The following is a 24,221-nucleotide window of genomic DNA, read 5'->3' as shown; positions in this document are numbered from 1 at the left end:
TCTAAATTCAACAATTTTCGGAAAAATCGAAATTCAGTAGAACGATAGAACTATTAATACTTAAAAAATAACAATATAAATACCATAATCTAATATATTATATGTTCGAACTATGCCCCGTTGACTTCCTGACGGTGGGCAAGCCGCAATTCAAATGTCTCAAGAACGTTTCTTAGCAGTTGAAGAGATATTTGTTGAGCTGCTTGAATAATTTTATTTCTTAGGTCTTCTATATTATTGGGCTTATTTAAATCCACTCTATGTTTCAAATAATCTCATAAAAAAGTCCACAGCAGTGAGGTCAAGCGATCTAGCAAGTCACTATAATTGCCATATTGCACCAATATTTAAATAATTGTTGAATTTAGACATGGGAGGTTATATGGAATATGTTGAAAATTTCGTAAATAACTCAAAAACATAATAATATACATGAGGTTCCATTAAAAAAGTAAAAATTACATTTATCTGCAACATGGGCAACTCTGTATACATGTTTACTACATCAAAAAACATACAACAAAAAACAATATTTGACACGTTTCAGCATTTAAAAAAATATATATTTCGTTCAATTTTTAATGAATTTATGCAAGACAATTAGTCCTCAATGTATACTATACATATTCGCTTTTAGGAAACATTCTGTGTAGACACCATAGATGTAGCGTCTATGCCGTGACAATTTAATCTAGTTGAAAATCTTTTAGTTAAACTAATGTTATAAATTGCCAATTTGGTTTAGAAACCGGGAAATTGACGGACGTTTCCCGTTCCAGATCGAACCAGAGTCAAGCTAAAGACGGGAAGACGAAGAAAATCAACATTAGAGACGAACTTAGAAGAAGTAACGATTCAAGTTATAGAGCAACTAAGCCAAATGAGCAAGATTACCTCGCAGGCTGACATAGAATACGTTCTGGAATTGTTAGATAATCTTGTAAAAAATTACCCGATAGCCCTTGACGTGCACAAACTGCAAGACTTGGAAGAAGGCTTTGATTATCGAGCTTTTGCAGAGAATCACTATTCAATATTACTTGAATCGGTGATTAAGCTTTTTGACCAAAATTTTCCTTTTCGAGAAGGTCAGATATATGGCAGCGTCGTAAATTTTTTTCTCGCAGAAGACCCAATTTTTTTTTATGTCTGTCTGCAAGTTCTCACCAAAAATATCAAACACAAAGAAAATACAGTGCCGTGTTTGCAGATTTTGCTTGAATGTGAAGGTTTATTCGCTGCTATAGTGTCAAGTGCGTTGCGTATCGTAGATGATTGGAGTGATACTGTGAGAACTCTCATATCTCTTCCAAACAGAGTGGCAAATGTAATGCAAAGAAACACTCCGGTATTTTTCTCAAATCAACGATATTCATATTTATTGATCTATAATGTACTCAAGAGCATTGAGTTTCTGGCTATGATAACTTATAAGGACCCACAAGTGCGAGAAAAAATCAATTTGGGAAACCTTTCACTTTTTCTGGAGCAAATAATTGTGCACTTCAACGAACGCAACAACTGCGACGGTTTGGCTAAGTTGATCGAAATTGTCGCTTGTTTGACCAACAAGCCTTCAGAGAAATTGGGTCTTTATCAAGGACTTTGGTACCGGATTCTAGAAAACCTAGATCGAAGTGCGGTGGAAGTTTTCGCCAAAGCTTGCCTCACTCAGATTGATCCTAAGAAGTACTGCATAAAACGCCTTTTAGGCAGGAGCTTGGTGAAAAATGACGTCTGGAAATATGTGCTCTGCACCAAGTTACCTCTGCTGACCTTCGTGAATCAAAATCATCACAACTACGTAATTAATTTAGTGCTTTATTTGGGTTGCTCTACTCATTCAGACTTGGTTGCATTGCTTCGAAATTTAACGTCAGTTTGGTGCGATAAGTCAGCGATTAAACGCACTAGTGTGGAACAACACTTGCTGGTATCCAAATTCATAGTTTGCATAATTAGTTGTCTGCAGCAGATAGGTCTCAGCAAACACGAAGAAAGGCAACTGGAAAGTAAAGTGCACCATGGTCTTTCTGCCCATCTAGAAAGCGCTGTGGAAGCAATCAAGTACTCAGGCATGAAAACTGGAGAAATTTTTCTAAACTTTATTCATGAAAACGATGAGCAATTGACTGAAAATCGGCTTAAGTTTGAATATGACAATCTAAGCGCTGAAATTGAAGCAATAGTTAAAGAAATAGAATACTTCGCCTCATTAGATTTTGAGCAGCTTTATAAACCTAAGAGCCACTTTGATGTAGATATTGAAGCAATATTGCAGGAGCTTCATGGAGGTGGAGGAACGGTACATCAGTATATGCCACCTGAACGCAAGTTCCGTTCACGTAAATTCCAAAAGCAGCCTGCTAATGAAATTATTTTAGTGAAACCTAAGCGAAATTTAGGAATCACCATCATAGATGAAAATTTAGAGCTAGATTCCGATGATGAGTTTGAGCCGTATGATTTGAGCAATGACGTGAATATTCCTGATAAACGGCCCCCAGCTTATTTACGCGATCTTAGAGAGTGCTTACTGGAAACCGAAGATCCAGAGGTGTTTGCATCAGCTCTGAACACTTGCGAGCAACTTATAATACATCAGCTGCCAGACGATGATAGTAGCATTGGCCTGGAGCTCCTGGAAATCCTTATTGCTCTAGATAGCAAGTTTTGCGTGGAAAACTTCGAAAAGCTGGTGTTCGAAAGCTGTGTTGCTATAACCTGTGTTTATCCAGCAATTTATGCTGATTACCTTTGTAAGGAGATCCATTGCGAAATGGGCAAATATTCTACGGTGCATAGAATATTGATGCTGGATATTCTCAGGCAGGCCAGCAAGACCTTGTCGAGTATTACAGTCCCCGAGGCTCCTGGAAAACCAAAAAAAACTAAACCTACAGTCAGTTCTGCCTCTGAGGTGATCAGGCAGCGCCTAGAAAGCAAAACCAGGTACTTCCATACTCACAGAGTTTTGAAGTACGAGCAAAAGAATAAATTTGCTGATGTGGCGGGCCATTTCTTTTTCCCGTTGATCTATGGCTATACTCAGAATAAGCTCTTGTCACAGCCTGTAACAAAAATCAATGACGACTTCCTCCTGCTGATACACTTCATCGAGACTTTGGCAATGGTAATTTTTAACGCGCAAAACTGCTTAATATCTCTGAGAATGGCTAAAGAAGCTCTACATTTTTCCTGGTTTCTTCGCTTTCACAAGGACGTGAAAGTGCGAATGGCTGTGTTGAATCTCATAGCTGCCTCAGTGATGGTGGTGCCACAAACTGTTTTAATTCAGGACTTTATGAACGAATTATTCGAGATGAGGTTGTGGTTAGCGGACTTGCTCAACCCGAATGTAGATATTGGGGAGCCTAATGAAGAATGCCGACGTTTGGCCGCGTGCACTATAGTTCTCATTGAGAATGTATTAAAGATTGATGTTGATGAGGAAGAATGATTGTTAAGTTTAACTGTAGTTAGTTGATGATTTTTTTCTTGTTTTGACCTAGAAACGCAAGATATTGGATTTATTTAATTCTTTTAATAAAACCCATGAAAAATCTGAAATTTGGATGGTTTTCTTTCTTCAAATGTACAATATTTTTTTCAATAGATTTTAGCCGAACATGACACACCAAAGCCTTTGATAAAGTCAATATTTTATTGTCGAATTCTCTGTTGCTCCAATCTACTAAATTGTAGTAAAATAGACCGGATGGCCTGAATGATAAAAAGGAGAGAACCTGCCTACTTGAAATGTTTTCTAAAAGTGATTTCATTATCACATCACATACCTAACCGAAATTGACCCATAGTTAATTACTTTTTAATGGAATGTGGCTGCTTTTTTGTTATTAAAATGGCTTTTCTGTAGAAAATAAACAACAGTTACCTAATACATTTTCATTTTTACGACTTCTTCCATACTCGTAGAGCTTTATTAAAACTTAATTATCTACAAAACTATTTGATATAAGTTGATTAAACAAATTTTAAATTACTGGAAAATCAATAAATTTTTATAAACAATTAAAGGATTTAGAAAAATATTTGAAGAAGCTTTTGGAAAAATTATTGAAATTTAGAATTTCTAAATTCAAAGTGATTTTTTCCAAATAGTACTCTAAAATTGTTTTTACTTCATTAGATTGGCAGAAAAAATTAACAAACGAGATATACATTATAAGTATCAAAAATAAATATTTTTTTAATAAATCCAAAAAATCATTAACTACTTTATACCGCGTAGATAATAGATACACCAAGTCACCTTTACACCATCAAGATGTTTAATGTGTATTTTGATTTTTTCGTATTTTTACAACTTTAAGTTTTCCCAAAAAACAAAAATACATTAAACTTGTACTTTTCCATATATCCATTGTATCAAATCCCAAAGGCGAATCTCGTATAATTTTATGCCACGGGTGAGATTTTGCGGGAGATAAAATAGCATTTCCTAATAGGTTTCATATGTGCGTGATGAAGCGCCACACTCTGCATATATATATTATGTGATTTATGAAATAATGCTTTTTTTAAACTAATAGTTCCTAGCTATTTAGAAAATGAAACATTTTTTATTAAGAAAAATGTATGTCGCTTTTAGGACGTTAAAGCTTCCTGTAGAACGGACATCCGTGTGTACACATTTTTTCTTTAATTTTTTGCCAAATTTAATTTTAAAATGCTTTCTATGTGCTTGAAAGCGGCGTTCGCCCATGAAAGCTTATGATAACAACTGATTAATGTTGGTCGAGGCAATTCTCTCGTCACCTTAGCCTCTAATAGTTAATTTCACACCCCTTAAGAAGGCTTTCTAATCTGCTTCTAGAGGTTTATCACCATTCAATCTTTAATCACTCTCAGCCCACGTGGCTCACCACTTATTTCCAGATATTTTCTAGGTTCGCTGCTTACTCCATCGCCAGTCGTCCATATCCAACCTTCCAACAGCACAACCGCCAGCATTTCTGCGTCTTCGGCGACTAAAAGTCAGCCCCTGGGATCTACTTGGGCCAATTCTGGAAACGTGAACATCGATTTGGACAACTTACTCCTGGGAAAGCCCAAAACGGCTCCCTCACCTAGCATGAATCAACTTGCTAGTAATCCAGCATCTCCCGTAAACCAACCCAAGCCCGCTACAGGAGTTAATCCAGGATTCGCTGCTAATTTCGGGTCGTTTTCCAATGCGCAGAGTTTTCCTCAGCAGGGAAATCAGCAATTTTTTGCTGGATTTAAGTGATATATTGGGCAATGCTAATTAATAGAGAGATTGTAGCAGCTGTTAATAACCGCTGAGGTGAGGAAAACGATGCGGTTGTTAGGAAGGTGGCTGTTTTGTAATTACTTATAATCGGAAGATTAATTATTTTTTCACTTCAAATAATTTTAAAAAATTACCGCAACATCGAAACTACTTAAACTTATGTGATTTTTATTACAAACGTAAAAATTGTCTTTCCTGAGCCAAATAAAGCGATAAAACTACTAACATTAATATCACGTTCCAAAAATAAAAAAGATAATCTTCAAAGCCGATGAGTCAAAAATTATCTATCCGCCAAAATTTTCCTCGAAAACACGTTGAAACAGGCCAAAACTTTTAAAATGTGGAATATTTCTTTGATATTATAATTTTTTTAAATTTCCCATTTCTACAACTTTTCTAAGCAAACTTGGCTCAATTTTTAACCATTCTCTTTGGATTTTTTTCTTTCTTTAAAATTTCATTTTGATTTTAATTCCTCTGTCTGAAATTTTGTGTTTTTTCATCTTTTCCTTTAGATCCGGCCACAAACATTTAATCCCATTAACATTTGGAGATTGAGAAGGTGTTTCCAACACGTTTGGGCATTATACAAAATCCACTCCAAATACGCAGGCCGTATGGTTTGGAAAGTTGTCTTGTTGGAAAATGAAATCGTTTTCAATTTCCATTTTCTCCGCATTTTATCTTGAATTTTTTTATTATGACGTTTTTTCAATTATCAATATACTTGTCCAAATGCTTTTCAGCAAAATCTGGACGTTTGTTCCTACTTTTCTTACCTATAAAATGTTTTCTTCAGCCAATTCGTGCACTTAGACGCGCTATTAACAAAAAATTTCCTATCGCCGTTTTGTGAACAACCTTTTGGTAATTACTTACTACACCCTTCATTATGTCTGTTGCACTAGTTTGCCGATTTTCACTAATTTTTTTTATTATCACTCTTTTCTCCCGACGTTTTGGTACACATTTTTTCCCCTGTCTGACAAAATATTGGATGTATAACTGGTTTTGTATTTTTTTTGTAATGTATTGAACTGTTGAACTGCTGCTCCCCAAAATTGTCCCAACATATCTTTGAAATTTTCCTTTTTGATAATACTTCATAATAAAATATCTCATTTCATGAGACACCTGTATTAATTTGCTTCTCATTTTAAAATTTACCACAAACGATCGCGAAGCCACAAATAAAATGATACAGGAACCTATTTTTACGAGTTCTTATCAGTGAAATAGCAAAAAATCAAATGCTTGGCGCAAATTTTTCATTTTTTTCTTTAAATGGACAAATAATTTTTCGCTCACTGATGTTGAGGAAAGTCTGTTTTATTTTTGGAACGTTAAATTAATGGTAGATATTTAACGCACGAACCGTCAAAATTTTTTTATAGATTAGTGGGATCATTTCCTAGGTTTTTCGCTTCATTGACCTGGGCCCTAATAGTTATAGTTGCAGAGAAATTAATTTTTGAAAGATCTCCTCCAAGTTACCCAAAATTTCCCATTAAAATCACTTAAAATGATTTTGTTTACGGTTGTATCAGCGTAGAATCTTTTTCCATTTTATTCTGTAATAAGCTCTTGTGCAAAATAAAACATTATTTGATACAATAATCCCCAAAAACTTTAGTTAGATCGCTCCAAATTCCTAGAATTAAAGTAATAAATGAAAGTTGTAACTAAAATTTTCGGGCATCAAATAATGATTTGTTTTAATCAACACTTTATTATAGATTAAAGTGATAAAAAAATTCTATATTGACATAACTACAAAAAAAAGTTTTTATTGGGAGATTTTAGGTGCTTTGAAGAAAAAGCTTTCAAAAATAATTTCTCGGTAACTATAATATTTAGTACTACTTAATTGGAGCCAAAAATCTTGCAAATGACCCCACCAATCCACAAAAGATTTTTGACGGTTTTTACGCCAAACACGGCATTTGGAACATGAATTTTTTTATTTTTTATACTAAAACTTAAATAAATTTAAGTGGTTTGAATTATATCCCATTTATTGTCAATCTGTTCCAAGTGGACGGATAATTAACCTCTTGACTATAGTAGTAAAGGGAAAAAATTATCGGTTGTTAATTGTAAGGTCAGGATGGATAGTTGGAATCTCCCAGTGAGCGATTTCTTTCAGGAATTAGTAGATTTCCATGTGAATATCCTGCATTTATTAGAGTTTTTTAGGTTTTATCACTGCTAATGCTCAGAAATGGCACAACATTAACATTTCATTTTGACCGCAAATTTTCATTCAAAAGTTCCCTTTTCACGAAGCATAAGATGCATTTCCGAGACTTTTTGGTGCAATTTTCTCTGGTAGACATATCGGCCCTTATCACTTTCCTAACATCGGCGCTTCAAATTTGTTGCAGAAATTAAAAAAGATTGAGGCTCAGAGGAGAATAATTAGTTATTAATTAATTAAGTTGTTGAAGCTTCCAAAGGACTCTTTAATATTTTACTAGGATATAGTGCACATAAATCTGTAAATAGCGTTAAGAAAAATGTTATGAAATGCTCATATTTACACAATATCAGGTGCTGGGTGTATTATTTAGTTTGTAGTTATTTATTTACTCTAGTTCGGATTTACTAACATTCTCATTTCGTATGCATTATACAGTGTGTCCATTTAACAGCCCCTCGGACTCCTTCGGGTTTATTTGTGATTCCATGAAAAACTCGAGTATGGGGACGCTTATGGGGCTAATGAAGGCAAATCTTAAAATTACTGACAATTCTACAGAGTGGCCCAAAAAGTGGGATGCCATAAACAGTAGTTTTTTTTAATGCCACCACCGCATTTTTTTACGCGATAGAATCCTCTCTTAAGCATATGCTAGTTCCTAGATTTTTTTACCCTGGGGTGCAGTGACTGAAAGCTATAACGTTTGAAAATAAATTTTAGACATTTGTAGTATCTTATAAAAAAATAGTATCGCAGATAATTTGTTAGATTTTGATCATTTTTAGGATAGATTGTGATAAAAACTCACCTTAACAAGCACAAATATTCATTTAGCCAAAAATACACACAGGGTATTCGCAATATCAATGTTAATTTTCACCATTTTAAATTAATTTTTTTTTTTTAATTAGGATGATGTATATTTATGACGCAAAACGAAAGAAAATCAAATTATCTTCATTTCGGTATAAAATAATGTCCATTTATCTTTAATTTTAATGTAATTATTAATTATTTCAGAAACACTTGCATAATGGCTAAGTGATTCAGCGTTTATCATGCGTTGCTATGGTTTCGATGTATTTTTGGATTTTTTACTACTGATAAAGTGAGATCTAGTTAAATATTAGCTTCTAAAATCCACTTGATTCGTTTTTTCTCTTCATAATTAACACTTCGTGTTCATTCAAAAAGCTTTTCTAGTCTTTCTAGACTCCGTACATTCTGATGTCCTATTAGGAATCGTTGTGTCGAGATGCTAATAAGCAATTTCCATCTCGTTAATCAATTACAAAACCCGAACTAAGAAGCTTTTGTTGAGTATACTTCATTTTGATGGTCAGTTTTAAAATAAACAGATTTCGAAAGAACAGAATACTATTAACGAGCTATCAAAATTTAACAAAAATAATCGAAACCATGGCAACGTATGATTAACACTGAGACACTTAGCCGTTAATGCAAGTTTTCCCGAAATAGTTAATAATTCCAATAATATTTAAGGCAAATAGTTATTATTTTATACCAAAATGAAGAAAATTTATTTTGTTTTCATTTTAGATCATAAAAAATACACCATTCTATTGGATATCATCAAGAAAATTGAGGTTGAAAAGGTGATAATTAAAGTTGTTATTGTGAACACTATGTGTATTTTTGGCTAAACGAGCATTCGTACGTATTAAAGTTATCTTATTTGAGAACCAATCCTAAAAGTAGGAAAATCTAACCCAAACTGCGATATTAATTTTTTTATGAACTAGTGCAAGTGCCTTTAATTCCCTCTCTTTGGGGCACACTGTAGGGTCATCACTAGTTTCAAAAATTATTTTCATTAGCCTCATATACATACCCATAATTGATTTTTCTTGAATTCGCTAATAAACTTGTCGAAGTACAAGGGGCCGTTAAATACATGCGCTGTAGAGGAAACCTGTTCTTAGGTTTCCTGCCCGTTTGTCCACAAATCGAAAATTTGCATGTTACATTTACAACTGCGCAAATATTAACCAGCCGTGCCTTTCACCCAACTCGAGGTTTTCTCTTGGTGGCAACATTCTGAGCGATAGTGCCAAAAATTTCTTATTTCTCTTAAACATATCGTCCGTTCCATAATTGTTAAGAGCTGTGCAATAACTTCTACCTTTAACGTTACCAAAAGAAAATCTTTATGTTATCGAGTTCCACGTGGTAGATAAGATCGATGTCATCTACAGTGAAAAAACATTCCCAAGCTCAGTTGTATACTCTACACCTAATGAAAATAATAAACAAGTTGTAACTAACGTATAGCGCCGTTTAATTCACAAATTATAATTTACTCTATTTAAGTGTCTGAGGTAATTAACTAAAGAAATCATTGCAGTATTTTTGATTTATTGCAGTGAGTACCAGACAATAAACTCCATTTTAACGATTCTTTCAATATTCTAATTGTAAGGTGTTGGTAGAGAAAAGTACTTCCGCCTCAGTTTATTGTTTTCTTGATTGAAGGGCGATTAACATTTACGACGAGCAGCGGAACGAAATTTACCGTACACACAGTAACAAACAGCCCCATTACGGGTGTTCGTTTCAAGGAATGCTAATCCGTTTATGTGTCCTTGTTGTTTACAACTTAAGCCAAGCCGAAAAGGTTCGGAATATGGCCCTTTGGACAAATACTCGAATATTTTTAGAGTGGTCAAATTCAGTTTATGGTACTAATTATTTTTGTATCCACAATTTCGTTTATTGCTAGGTACAATTTACATTTTGACCATCGTTCAAGGGTCCAAAATGTAACTCTCTTTTTATGCAAATTCCGAGAGAAGCAATAAAATGTCCTTTGTCCGCTTTTATGGTAATCACTAGTCGGGTCATAAATCTGCCAATTATTTTATTACGGTATACCGAACGGTACCTGCGTCTGAGAAAGTTCTAGAATTTTAAGTTTTAGTGTGGTCTACTACTATGCTGATGTGGCCTACCGATGTTTTACTGTTACGATGGAATATTTTAGGTGTACAGTGGCGGCAAAAAGTATTTGCACACCGCGATTTTCGCGATTTCTAAGTTTATTGTTGTAAATGAAAAAAAACACTTTACATATAAAGAGTATATTAAATAATTATATGGTCTCTGTCAACCAAAAGTTTATACAAATTGAATATTAGTGGGAAAAAAAAGAAATGATTAAAACCGCTTGGAATAAAGTATTTGCACATTGCAACTGCTCGGATTTCTTTTTCTGTTTATTGGTGTATTAAAAATTTCTTTTTTTCCATCGATATCACTAAAATATTTCTTGATGTTTCAAATAACTTATAGGTAGTTTTAAAAATAATTCAGTTCGCAAATATGGTGAAAAGAAGAGAACTACACTCCTCGCCAGAAAGATAGCCCAGGTGTGCTATCTTTAATTTTTCACTAACGCATGTAAAGTTTTGAATTTGCGACGAATAATATCAAACCTTACCAGCTCAGAATATGCGGTTCGTTGAGAATAGTTAAAAATATTAAAAGATGTAGCGGGCAAAAAAAAATTTGTTTTAATTTGAAATACGAAATGATAGCACATCTACAAAATAATATGTAGTAATCAACATAAATCTTAATTAATAATAATTTTATATATATATATATATATATATATATATATATGTATATATAATAATTCTTTAATAATGAGTACATCCCCTTTTGCTTTCTGTAACTTCTATCATACGATTTGGTACCGATTTATATAATTTTTGGATATAATTTTGATTTAACGTATCCCATTCACGTAAAATCGCATTTTTTAATTCTTGTATGTTTTGATATTGCTTTCCATTGCAATTGCAACTCGCTTATTTGTTGTTCGATTTTGATCAAATTTCCAGAATATATAAAGAAAAATGCCCTCTACAAGAATGTTAAAACCACATTGAAAAATTTCCACCGCACAAGAAGTTTTCGAAACGGAGTTTTTCTTAAACGCTGGAAAGCACTCTAAAAGTTAAATTTTCAAAAGTTGCTCAATTACGCAAATTGAGTTTCGGTTTGAATTTTCATTATACAAAATTTGAACAAAATCAGTCAAAAGTTACGGTTTACAGAATTTTTTTTTCGGCATTACGGATACTTTTTTGAGTGGCTGTATGTATAGCTGCATTATCCTGTTGAAAGATGTAATCAGGTCCAGAAATGTGTTCTGTATGATTTAAATTTATATTTATTAAATTTATGTATTGGGCACTATTCATTCTCCCATTAATGAATTTGATATTTGTCTTGCCGAAATTACCGATGCCAGCCCAAACCATTACACTGCCTCCTCCCATTTGTCGTCGAATTGCTGACAACGTTTCTTTTCTTAAGTCATGGAAATAGTATTGGAACCCATCAGGATCATCGAGATTAAATTTTTTTTCGTCCGAAAATAGTATTCTCCTCCATTTTTTTTCCAATGCACTCTCTCTTTCGCAAAGCTTAAACGTTCTGATTTGTGTTTCGTTGTCAATGGAAGTTTTTTTTTTCAATTTTAGTCTCTTAATGTTTTTGCAGAATAGTAGAACTCGACGAACACTTGAAACACTAGCACTAACACCAGACTTTTCCATTATTTGCTTCGTTGTTAATTGCGAGTTATAAGCTACACGCAAAATTGCTCGTTTATCACAATCAGATAGCGATGACGGCCGACCAGTACTTTTCTTTTTCCCATATTCTTCAACATTAAAAAAAAAATTATGTATTACTTTACGATTTCGTTTTATTAATTTCGATATTTTCGATACTGATAAATTTTGTTGTTTTAATTCAAATATTTGCTTCTTTTCTGACTCGTTTAATTTTTTTCCGCGTCCCATACTTATAAATTTATACAATATCACAATGTATTCGTTACTCGTTGGCAGATAATGAAATACTGAGGAATTTCGAAATGTATTAACGAAATGTGCTATCATTTCGTACTTCAAATTAAAACAAAAATTTTTTTACCCGCTACATCTTTAATATTTTTAACTATTCTCAACGAACTGCATATTCTGAGCTGATAAGGTTTGATATTATTCGTCGCAAATTCAAAACTTTACATGCGTTGGTGAAAAATTAAAGATAGCACTCCTGGGCTATCTTTCTGGCGAGGAGTGTACAGTTAGTCTCATGAGTATTCGTACTCTATTGCTTCTCTATTTTAAATTACTGTTATAAATTTACAATGAACGATTTGAAACTGGTACCATCACAAACCTACTTTCCAATTAAAGGGCTTTTAAACTCATATGTACTTTCTTGCAAATTCAAATGTTTATATGGCGAAAACGTAATTTTAAGGAAATAAGAATAAAATGAGGCTCACAAGAGTATTCGTACTGCAACCGTCTGTTATGGGTTATATCAAGATGATAAGAAATTTAGCCTGTCTTAACTTGATTACGGCATAATACGAACGATTACCAATATAGACATATCGATTTGTTAGTCTTTAGGAGATACTAGTAAAAATGGGGAGAAAAAGTAGTAAAGTTTCATTACGTGATAGGAAGTTAATTCTTAAATGGCACACTGAAAGTAAAAGTTATTTAAAAATTGCAAATTTAGTGGGCAGAAGTAAATCTACGGTACAATATGTTATAAAAAACATTAAGTCAAGTGGAGATATTTGCAATAAACAACGTAAAGGAGGCCCGAAGAAACTTACTCCTTACGAGGAAAAAGCAGTTATTAAGGAAATAAAGAAGAATCCACAAATTAGTGGACCCAAGTTAGCAGTATTCGTCTTAAAATACTTCAAAAAAGAAGTATCAGCAGAAACATGTAGAAGAATTTTGAGAAGGAACGACTACAATGGGAGAGTTGCCAGAAAGAAACCGTTTATTAATAAAAGGAATCGAATGAAACGTTTAGAATTTGCAAAAAAATATGTCGACAAGGATATTAATTTTTGGGAACAAGTAATTTTCACTGACGAAAGTAAATTCAATTTGTTCAATTCAGATGGACGAACAATGGTGTGGAGAAAATCAAATTCAGAGTACGGATTAAAAAATTTAAAAGGAACCGTAAAGCATGGAGGTGGTTCCGTCATGGTGTGGGGTTGTATGTCCGCAAATGGTGTTGGTGATTTGGTTTTTATTGAAGGAATCATGGACAAAACATATTACCTAAATATTTTACGGAATCACTTGGCATCAAGTGTTACAAAATTAGAGTTACAACATAATTATTATTTCCAGCAAGATGATGATCCAGAACACACGGCTCTTATTGTGAAAGAATGGATCTTATATAATACGCCACATACCTTGGCAACACCACTCCAAAGTCCCGATATCAATCCTATAGAACATTTATGGTCAGAAATGAAAAGAAGATTAAAAAACTACGAAATTGATAGCAAAAAAACATTAAAAGTAAAACTTTTGGATATTTGCAATAAAATTGAACCAACATATACGAAAAAATTAGTTAGTAGTATGCCTAATCGGCTTAAAAGTATTATAAAATCACGGGGAGCTCCAACAAAATATTAAATAATAGAAAATAAACTGATCTTTTAGTATAGTTTTAGTAGGTACGAATACTCTTGTGGGTGTGATTTTGTTACTTATTATACTTAAAATTATATTTTGTTAATAATACTGTTTATCTTCAATAAAGTTTATAGGAATTGGGCTTTTTACAGGCCCATAAAATATTTCTACTAAAAAAAAATTGTTGAAAATTACTTATAAAAAAGTATTTTTATTTTTAAATCTGGAATCAATAGGGTACGAATACTCATGAGACTCACTGTAAGTGCGGGTACAAGAGCAAACGTGATTTTACTTAGAAATCAGGGAAATTCTTATCGGAAAATTGCTGACTACCTTCAGTTAAACTTTTCCACTATCCGATACATTATCAAAAGATATGAGGAGCGAGGTACAGTGGCACAAAAAAATCTCCGTACGGTTAGTTATCACACAAACTTATGGAGTTTTAGAGGCAACACAAATAGTTTATCAACAAAATATATAAAAATCTACAACAAGAAACATTCCTTAGTCCATTAACAATGATAATCAAGAAGTTAGTTTAAGAAATTCCAATTTTAGACGAACTTTTCTTAATATTGGACATATTCTTGCACAAAAAAGTCTCTGTACGATTCAAAAATGTACGCAATAAACTTTTTTGTTCGCAATAATATGTATCAGTTACTAAAAATATCTCAAAGAGTATATCATGAGTTCAAAAAATCGTGAAATTGATGCCGATTTGAGGCAGTTAATAATTAAATTGTATTGTGAGGGCCATTCAATGGCTCAAGTAGCAAACATGGTAAAGAGATCTAAGTCAACGGTACAATATACAATTGAGCGCTATGGAAAACATGGTATGGTAAAAACAAGACCAAGAACTGGACGCCCAAAGACTCTGAAAGCGCAAGAGGAACGATATATTGTGCGTCACATTAAGAAAAATCCAAAAGTAACCGCCACGCAAATCAATAAAAATTAAAAAAAAAGACTTAAACCTAAATTGTAGTGACGAAACGGTTCGAAATGTCCTAAGACGCAACGGTTATAGAGCCAGATTCATCCGCAAAAAGCCCTTTATTTCGAAAGCAAACAGGCTAAAACGGTTGAAATATACTAAAGAGCATTTATATAAGGACCAGGACTTCTGGAACAACATAATTTTTAGCGACGAGAGCAAATTTAACATTCATGGATTGGATGGCAAAGGAAAAGTGTGGAGAAAACCGAATGCTGAGTTTGAAATTAAAAATTTATCTGCAACGGTCAAACATGGAGGCGGAAGCGTTATGGTTTGGGGTTGCATGTTGGCAGCAGGAATAGGCAATCTATGTTTTGTTGACGAAATAATGGACAAAAAAGCGTATGTGAACATTTTAAAAACAAATCTTAAAGCTAGTGCGGAAAAGTTGGGCCTTAGTAGATCTATTATTTTTATGCAAGACAATGATCCAAAACATACCTCGCGTCTAGCAAAAGAATGGCTGTTATATAACGTTAAGAGTATTCTAAATCACCCACCCCAATCGCCTGATCTAAATCCGATTGAGCATCTGTGGGAACACTTGGAGCGAAAAATAAGATCATATACAATTACTAATAAAAATAACTTAAAAGAAGCATTATTAAAAGAATGGTCCAAAACACCGCCTAATGTAACATCAAAGGCCGTGTAAGGTTAAGGGGTCAATTCGGCCCCCACGGGTGATCGATTTGAAATTTTTACCAATTGTTTCTATCATTCAAAGGACTTACCCCATAAAATTTCAACTTCCTAAGTCTCACCCTTTAAGAGTAGGACAGGGTTGGGGGTGAAAACTTTAAAACGTCATATCTCGGGAACTATTCATCGTACAGCATTGGGTAAAATGGTGCGTCCTTCAGTAAGCACCTTCTTATTTTCGTATACTTGCAGATTTATCGGTTGATGCCAAAGGGCCGAAATATAAAAGAAAAAAAAAAACTTAGGTGGTTTTAGGGGAGTTTGCATTTTGGTACACTAACCATTTTTGCACACTATGTAGAGGACCTCTCGAAGTATCTACCCACAAAAAATCAGATTTATACTAAATTCAGTATTTGAGATATAACGATTCAAAGTATAGGTATATAAATATCAATAACTTATATGTCTAAATTCATATAATTCATATAACTAACGCAGCATTTATATAACGACTTAAAGTATACGCAGACCACGATCCAAAAAAAAAACAGTATTTATCGCAATAAATGATTTTTTCTCACTTATCGTCTTAGTATACCTGTACGAATTACAATAAACTATTGTGCCTAGTGGTGTGTACCTAATATGTATATTTGTTATGCCAAAGTTCACATCTTGCTAAATGCTGGATAAGATATTCGGCTTATAGATTGTATTGTTTATATTATTTTTTCGATTACGAATCAGGTCTCTAAAAGGGACAGAACTGATTCGGTACTCTTTGCGATCAGACACCTCGTTTTTTTTTGTCAGTAAAATCTCGTTACCAAATCGTTAGTTTTAATTTTAAAAATTCCCGAAAATTAAATTTACACACAACATAACTTATTTATTTGAAAATTTTCGATTCATTTTTCTCAGTTTTTAAAAATTTATTATTATTTATTTTAAATTATGGAATCTAATGATTCATTACCTTCCACATCAGTGTCGCTGAATGTTAAGTATGTGATTTGTTCACGTGCCTGGAAAGTCAAAATGTATCAACACGCCAGAAGACGCCTGTTTATACTCAAGAGTATTCTGTGTTGCAGTTCAACAGAATCGCACCGTGTGCGGATATTGTCGGATATGCTTTTATAAAAAGCAAAGAATGCTGGTCCCAATTCAGCAAAATGCTGGACTTCCAAATGACATCACTGAAAATCCCGTGGTGGAAGAGTCGATTCGGATTAATATCAGCGATGATAGCGATGATTCCGAGACACACGATACAAGTGATCATGAAATTAAATATAATTTAACATCTAATGAACAGGCCGAAGAATTAGTTAGTATGAAAATCGATCGCACTGTTGCAACTCACAAATATTGCATCATTTGTGGTGGTAATACAACTTCTAATTTAATGTTGATTCCCGAGAAGGCTCGTTGCCAGAGTTACGCGAAGAGAAAACTGTTTATTCCAGCCGGCGATAGATGCTGCAGAAGTCACATCATCTTCGACTCATTTTTTGAGGAAGATTTAATGAAAATCAAGGTATATTCAAATATTTCTGAATTCACATCGAAAGAGCTCTCTTGCATGATGGAAAACTTAGCGATTGGTTGTGATAAAAGTCTGTTTGATCAAGTCTCGGATTTTTCTATGCCCGAAACACAATTAAGACTTTTCACAAGCTTAACTTGGGAGAATTTATTGCAGTTAAAAGAAATGTTAACGTCTCTTAGAAATTTTTGTAACAGAACCACCACACAGGCCATCGTTACTTTTTTATTCAAACTTAAAACCGGTAATTCACATGAACTAATTGCTTCCATTCTGCATTTACCCAATAAAGGGGTGGTCTCGGAGTATATTAAATCAGTGAGATGTGCTTTTGTCCAAGATATTCTAGCTAAACACTTTGGATATCAAAATACGACTAGGGAAAAAATTATATATGAAACAAGTCCAATTGCTCGAACAATACTTGAAGCTGATAATGAGGATTTAATTCTGATATGTGATTGCACTTATGCTCGACATCAGAAAAGCACTACTAATGAATATCAAAGGAGATCGTTTTCTGGCCAAAAGAAAGTACCTTTGTGTAAACCATTCACGATATGTACCACTAATGGTTTTGTTGTCGACATGCTTGGACCATTCAGCGCAAACGAAAATGATGCGCGAACTTTAAAAACAATTCTAGAAGTTGAGAATACGGGATTATCCGATTTACTAGAGGCAAGGGATATTTTTGTACTGGACAGAGGATTTCGAGATGCAATAGAATATTTAAAGAGTAAAGGATACAAAACAGCCATGCCAGCTCTTAGACGCAAACGCAAACAGTTAGAGAGTTTAGAAGCCAATCGCTCGAGACTTGTAACAAAAGTCCGATGGGTCGTTGAAGCTATTCACGGTATTTTGAGACAAAAATATCAATTACTTGACCGGAAAATAGATAATAAGATGGTCCCGACAATAGGCGAGTATTTTAGAATCGCGGCTTTTTTACAAAATCAGTTCGGGCAACGATTCACTTCCGATAAAGACGCTGGAGAAGAAATCATCGCAAGGATGCAAGCGCTGGTAGATACACCGAATTACTTGGCGGAAGAAGTAGAAACAGGAAAATGGGCGCGTAAGAAACTTATTTTCAGGCGGATTACTTCAAACGCGATAAAGGATTTCCCCCAATTAACAGAAGCTCAATTAATATTACTTTTCACAGGTACTTATCAATTGCGCCAAGCTAAATCATATTTAGCAGAGATAACGAACGAGGATGGTTCCCTGAATGTTGACTACTTGAAAGAGAATGCAACAATTTTAAGAGTACAATCTCGTTCTAGGCATTGTAATCGGAAAACCTACACCTCTTTCATCGATTATACACTAAAACGAAATGATGTATCAGGTATATGCCGCTATTGCTGTGATTGCGCGAATGGAAAGCGTACTGTCGGTTGTTGTTCTCATGTGGCTGCAATTATTTATTATTTATCACATGCTCGTTACTTAGCCCGAATTATCAACCCGGCCGAGATTTTGACCAATAGGTTTAAGACCACTGGTTTCGTAGGTGTCCAAGAAAACAGTGATACGGATGAAGACGCTGACATCACCACCTTCCCTGAATAATAACCATTGTTGGCTCTATGCCAAATATATTGTATAGCGACGTCATTTGGTGTTGATTCTGTTTTCTGCCGCGTTAGTTATATGAATTATATGAATTTAGACATATAAGTTATTGATATTTATATACCTATACTTTGAATCGTTATATCTCAAATACTGAATTTAGTATAAATCTGATTTTTTGTGGGTAGATACTTCGAGAGGTCCTCTACATAGTGTGCAAAAATGGTTAGTGTACCAAAATGCAAACTCCCCTAAAACCACCTAAGTTTTTTTTTTCTTTTATATTTCGGCCCTTTGGCATCAACCGATAAATCTGCAAGTATACGAAAATAAGAAGGTGCTTACTGAAGGACGCACCATTTTACCCAATGCTGTACGATGAATAGTTCCCGAGATATGACGTTTTAAAGTTTTCACCCCCAACCCTGTCCTACTCTTAAAGGGTGAGACTTAGGAAGTTGAAATTTTATGGGGTAAGTCCTTTGAATGATAGAAACAATTGGTAAAAATTTCAAATCGATCGCCCGTGGGGGCCGAATTGACCCCTTAACCGTACACGGCCTTTAGTTAATTCTATGAATCGACGATTACTTGCAGTGTTAAAGTCTAAAGGGACCCCACAAAATATTAAACATTTATTGTTCCAATAATTAAATTAAATTTAGTTAATATTAGTTTAGTCATATGGAATCGTACGGAGACTTTTTTGTGCAAGAATATGTCCAATATTAAGAAAAGTTCGTCTAAAATTGGAATTTCTTTGACTAACTTCTTGATTATCATTGTTAATAGACTGAGGAATGTTTCTTGTTGTAGATTGTTATATATTTTTTTTCTTGATAAACTATATGTGTTGCCTCTAAAACTCCATAAGTTTGTGTGATAACTAACCGTACGGAGACTTTTTTGTGCCACTGTATATTCCAACAGGACAATGATGCAAAACACGCTGCCAAAAAAACCAAGGAATGGCTATTATACAGGGTGTTTCCTAACTACGTGTAAGAAATTTAAAGGCGTAATCCTCGACTAATTTTGAGTCAAAAATGTCTAATAAACATATGTCCGCAAATGCCTTGTTTCCAAGATACAGGGTGTTGAAATGTGACAAGAAAAAGAGATTTTATTTCCAAAATGACTCAATTTGGGTGTTTGAATTTTAGAAAAAACAATTTTTTGGGGGAATGCTTTAATGATTAATCATAAGAATTGCTGAAAATGACCACCATTACTCATAATGCACGCTTCCATCCTTCTCGTTAATGATTGTCTCACTCTCTCGAAAACTCCTGGTGTGTTGCGTATCGTTTCACATCCGGTAATTATACGTTCCTGAAGTTGATGTAGAGTGTTTATTGGGACAGCATAGACAAGTATCTTCAGATCACCCCAAAAGTAGAAGTTCAGAGGATTACAATCCGGGGACCTTGCTGGCCACGACTGATTAGGCTCCGGGACACCTCTGCCTATCCATTTATTTGGAAAAGTTGCATTTGAGTGCTCGCGGACGCGTAAAGAAAAATGTGCTGGCGCACCGTCATGCATAAACCACATTTGAAGCCTCTGTGCGATAGGTACTTCTTCCAGTAAAACTGATAAAGTACTTTGCAAAAAATTTAAATATGTTTCTCCATTAAGATGGTGCGGCAAAAAGTAGGGTCCAATCAAATAATCTCCAACTATACCATACATTTAGAGAAAATTGATGTTGGAACCGCTTGTCCACAATTGAATGAGGATTTTCATCAGCCCAAATGTGATTATTGTGGAAGTTGATAATTGCACTTCTGGAAAACATCGCTTCATCTGTGAACAATACACGAGAAAGGAATTGTGGATCTAATGCAACTTTTTGTAGGAACAATTGACTAAACTGAACAAGGCTTGTACTCTTTGTATGTGGTACGGGTAAAGTTGTTGCTCTTTTAAAACAGTCTACACTACTTTATGACTAATATTTAAAACGGCAGCTATTTTACGAGTACTTGTTCTGGGGTTTTCTTCAATACGTCTTAAGATTTCTTCCTCCACTTATGGTGTTCGACGTGTTATTGGCTTTCTTCCTCCTGGAGTTTTTATAAGAGATCCTGTATCACAAAGACGTTGAAAGAGGTTTTTAAAGGTTTGGTGGTTGGGAGCTTGGTGGTTTGGAAACCTTTCCATGTAAATGCGCCTCGCTGCCAAACACTTACCATCACCAAGGCCGTAAACAAAAACCATATTGGCCATTTCTTGATTAGTGCAATTAGGCATTTGAAAAATTTTCAAAACTGAGGTATAATCTGATTTTTGGGACACAGAACTAAATTCTTTCACTTTAGAGAGTAAAACACAAAAATAACACTGACTATCTTGTTTATAGTAGTGGAAGTAGCAAAAAAAACTAACAATAAACAAGTTAGTAAATACCACCAAACCTTTAGAAACCTTTGAAACCTTTTTCAACGTCTTTCAGTCAACACCCTGTATCTTGGAAACAAGGCATTTGCGGACATATGTTTATTAGACATTTTTGACTCAAAATCAGTCGAGGATTACGCCTTTAAATGTTTTACACGTAGTTAGGAAACACCCTGTATAATGTTGGCAGACAATTGCATACACCACCACAATCTCCTGACATTAATATAATTGAAAACTTATGGCACCATTTAGATTAAAGAATCAGGAAACATACAATTTAGGAAGCGATCAAATTAAAGAAATACAGTATCAGACAAAATTAGAACGACTTTTTATTTTTATTATTTTTTATGATATATGTGTAATATAAATTCCTACACTAAATTGAACAATTATTTCAAGAAAAGTACAATATTTATGCAAAAATGTAGTTGAAAAAAAAATGTTTTTCTAAGATAAAAATAATATAAAAAATATACCGTGATCGACGCGACAAAATTAGAGCGATTTGTGCGATTTCTAAATAAATTGATAATTAAAATTTAGTATTTTGTCCAATATCCTTTATTGGCAATAACTTGATGACGTCTGTTTGGCATTGATTTTATTAGATTAGATATTGTCTCATTGTCTACAGATTTCCAAGCATTTTGTATTTCTTGCCCAGTTGATCCTTATTTGAAATATTTTTGGTCCGAATTTTCTTATCAACTATCTCCCAAAGGTTTTCTATCGGATTTAAATCCGGTGACTGAGGTGGCCATTGTAATTGTCTAATATTTTTTTCAACAAACCATTGCTTTACTATTTTAACAGTGTGTTTCGGGTCGTTGTCGTGTTGAAACACAAATTTTAAAGGCATTTCCCATTCTACATATGGAAGCATAACATCTTCTAATATGGCTCGATATAAAAACCTATTCATTTTATGTTCAATTTTATGAATAGGGCCCATGCCATAAGCAGAAAAGCAACCACAAACCATGAGATTGCCACCACCATGCTTTACAGTGTCAGAGACGTACTTAGGATCGAACCTTTTCATAATAGGGCGATGTATAAACTGAGCACCGTCACTACCAAAAAACGTTGAATTTGGATTCGTCCCTGAATAACACTTTGTTCCAATCTTTGGCAGTCCAGTGTAAGTAGCGGTTTGCAAACAACAGTCGACTGTCTCGATTTATTTTGGTCAGCAGTGGTTTCTTCGCTGGTCTTCTTCCAGGAAGTCCCATTTCTACCAAACGCCGCTGGATGGTTCTTGAAGATACACTAGGGTTACCTAATTCTGATGAAATTTGATTTGCAGACAAATTTGGATATCTCTGACTAATTCTTTTTATTCTCCGATCTTCTTGCTTGCTTGTTTTTCTTTTTCTTCCTCCTCGTTTTAAATTTATAACCTTTCCACGAAGCCGGAAATTTTTGATAATTTTCGAAACGACTTGTTTTGTTATCCTAAATTGCTCTGTTATTGTTTTCTGTGGTACTCCAGCTTTATAGGCCTCTATAACTTTTTCTTTAAAATCAACAGAATAATATTTTCCACGAGGCATCTTGCACTATTAGACTGTATCAAACAACGGTACATGCGATCTACTATTCACAACAATCCAACAGAAAATTAAGAAGTCGCTTTAACTTTGTCGCAAAAAATCTAGTCTGGTATTTAAAAAATGTTGATAAGGGACAGCAATTCTAGATAAACTGAAAATAAATGCACAAACAGAAATGCTAGATGTTGTTAATAAATTTCCTATTTTATTTGTTTTATGGGGTCAACATAGAAAAAATAAAAACATATTTTAGCGAGTCGCTCTAATTTTGTCCGATACTGTATTAGCTGAAGAATGGGAAAGAACTGATTGCAACTATATACAAATATTGGTCCATTTTATGCCAAGACGCTTACAAGCGATAATTGATACAAATGGACTTTTTACTAAATATTAAAGCTTTGTAAGCCTTAAAAATTCAAGCCAGTTGCAGTGTGCAAATACTTTATTCCAAGCGGTTTTAATCATTTCTTTTTTTTCCCACTAATATTCAATTTGTATAAACTTTTGGTTGACAGAGACCATATAATTATTTAATATACTCTTTATATGTAAAGTGTTTTTTTTTATTTACAACAATAAACTTAGAAATCGCGAAAATCGCGGTGTGCAAATACTTTTTGCCGCCATTGTATATCAATATTTATTTCTTTAGATGGGGCTCTTCATTCTTATTCCAAGAACATAAGGTTTGGCCTCAGTTTTTCAAGCTCTTGGTAACTTTGTCAGCGCGACGATTTCCATGGAAATTATTAAATCAGAGCGGAGAATTGGTTCATTTCCTCAAATGAAAATTTTTGTTGCATTAGAACAAAGAAGGATGAACAATTTATATAGGATGGCTCGTTTTCGATGGATCTATGGGCAATTGGAAATAGCCAGAATTGTTTTACCGCAAATTTGATTCATTTTCAACGCACATGGCGTTTTTGAACAATTTTCCATTTGGAAATGGCGCTAAGGAATCTCTCGCATTCTTAATAAAAAAACATATATTTAAATAGCAATGTTTTAGAAATTTCAAGTTAGAAGGCTTGTTGGATGATATATTTTTTTATTAATAGGGAGATTTTAAATTAGTACTTTATGCAGTATGTCTACTTAACTTGGAATCATATGTAACTTCTTTATTATTACTTTTACGAAAAAAAGTGATTTTTCATTAAAAGTTCTGTATGGTCTTAAATTTAAAATGAAATGTTCAAACATCAAATTTTTGCAATCGCGAGCCAACTTAAAAATATGAATTTTCCTCAAAAAAATAGTATTATTAGAAGTTTCAATATGCACATTTATCTCTTGGTTATAGAAAAGATGACAATTTTTTGTCTCTTAAGATGTTTTCATGGCAAAATAGGTAATTAATGAATAACAATAATTTATTTCGTTAATAGGAAACTTAAAAGTTAATTATTAAAGATTATTTACTTTAGTTCTAAGTCATTCCATTACCAACCCCCTCTTTTAAACATTTAATCGTTCTTTGATAATGATGTG

The 24,221-nt window shown here is 33.8% G+C and overlaps 2 protein-coding genes and 1 long non-coding RNA gene across 3 annotated transcripts in view; 2 read left to right on the top strand and 1 right to left on the bottom strand.

Annotated features, from left to right (window-relative positions):
- lqfR (clathrin interactor lqfR) overlaps window positions 1-3,570 on the top strand; it is a 40,751-nt gene extending 37,181 nt beyond the window's left edge. The window contains exon 7 of the mRNA XM_066298881.1: window positions 780-3,570. Within this exon, the coding sequence (XP_066154978.1) occupies window positions 780-3,460 (2,681 nt within the window). The 3' untranslated portion in view covers window positions 3,461-3,570. The remainder of the gene's footprint in view (window positions 1-779) is intronic.
- LOC136348230 (uncharacterized) lies at window positions 2,770-14,505 on the bottom strand. The gene is made up of 3 exons (XR_010733607.1): window positions 14,315-14,505; window positions 2,969-3,071; window positions 2,770-2,891 (listed from the first exon to the last, which is right to left on the bottom strand). It is a non-coding gene; the product is annotated as an uncharacterized lncRNA (long non-coding RNA).
- A 2,280-nt stretch (window positions 14,506-16,785) lies between these two features.
- LOC136348412 (uncharacterized) lies at window positions 16,786-18,762 on the top strand. Its single transcript, XM_066299206.1, has one exon. It carries the CDS (start codon window positions 16,786-16,788, stop codon window positions 18,760-18,762), a length of 1,977 nt encoding a protein of 658 aa, XP_066155303.1.
- Window positions 18,763-24,221: the final 5,459 nt, after the last annotated feature.

Source organism: Euwallacea fornicatus, chromosome 32 (genome assembly GCF_040115645.1).
Source record: "Euwallacea fornicatus isolate EFF26 chromosome 32, ASM4011564v1, whole genome shotgun sequence".
Taxonomy (NCBI): domain Eukaryota; kingdom Metazoa; phylum Arthropoda; class Insecta; order Coleoptera; family Curculionidae; genus Euwallacea; species Euwallacea fornicatus.
The sequence above is the reverse complement of the archived record's forward strand: the minus strand, read 5'-3'. Positions and strand labels throughout refer to the sequence as shown.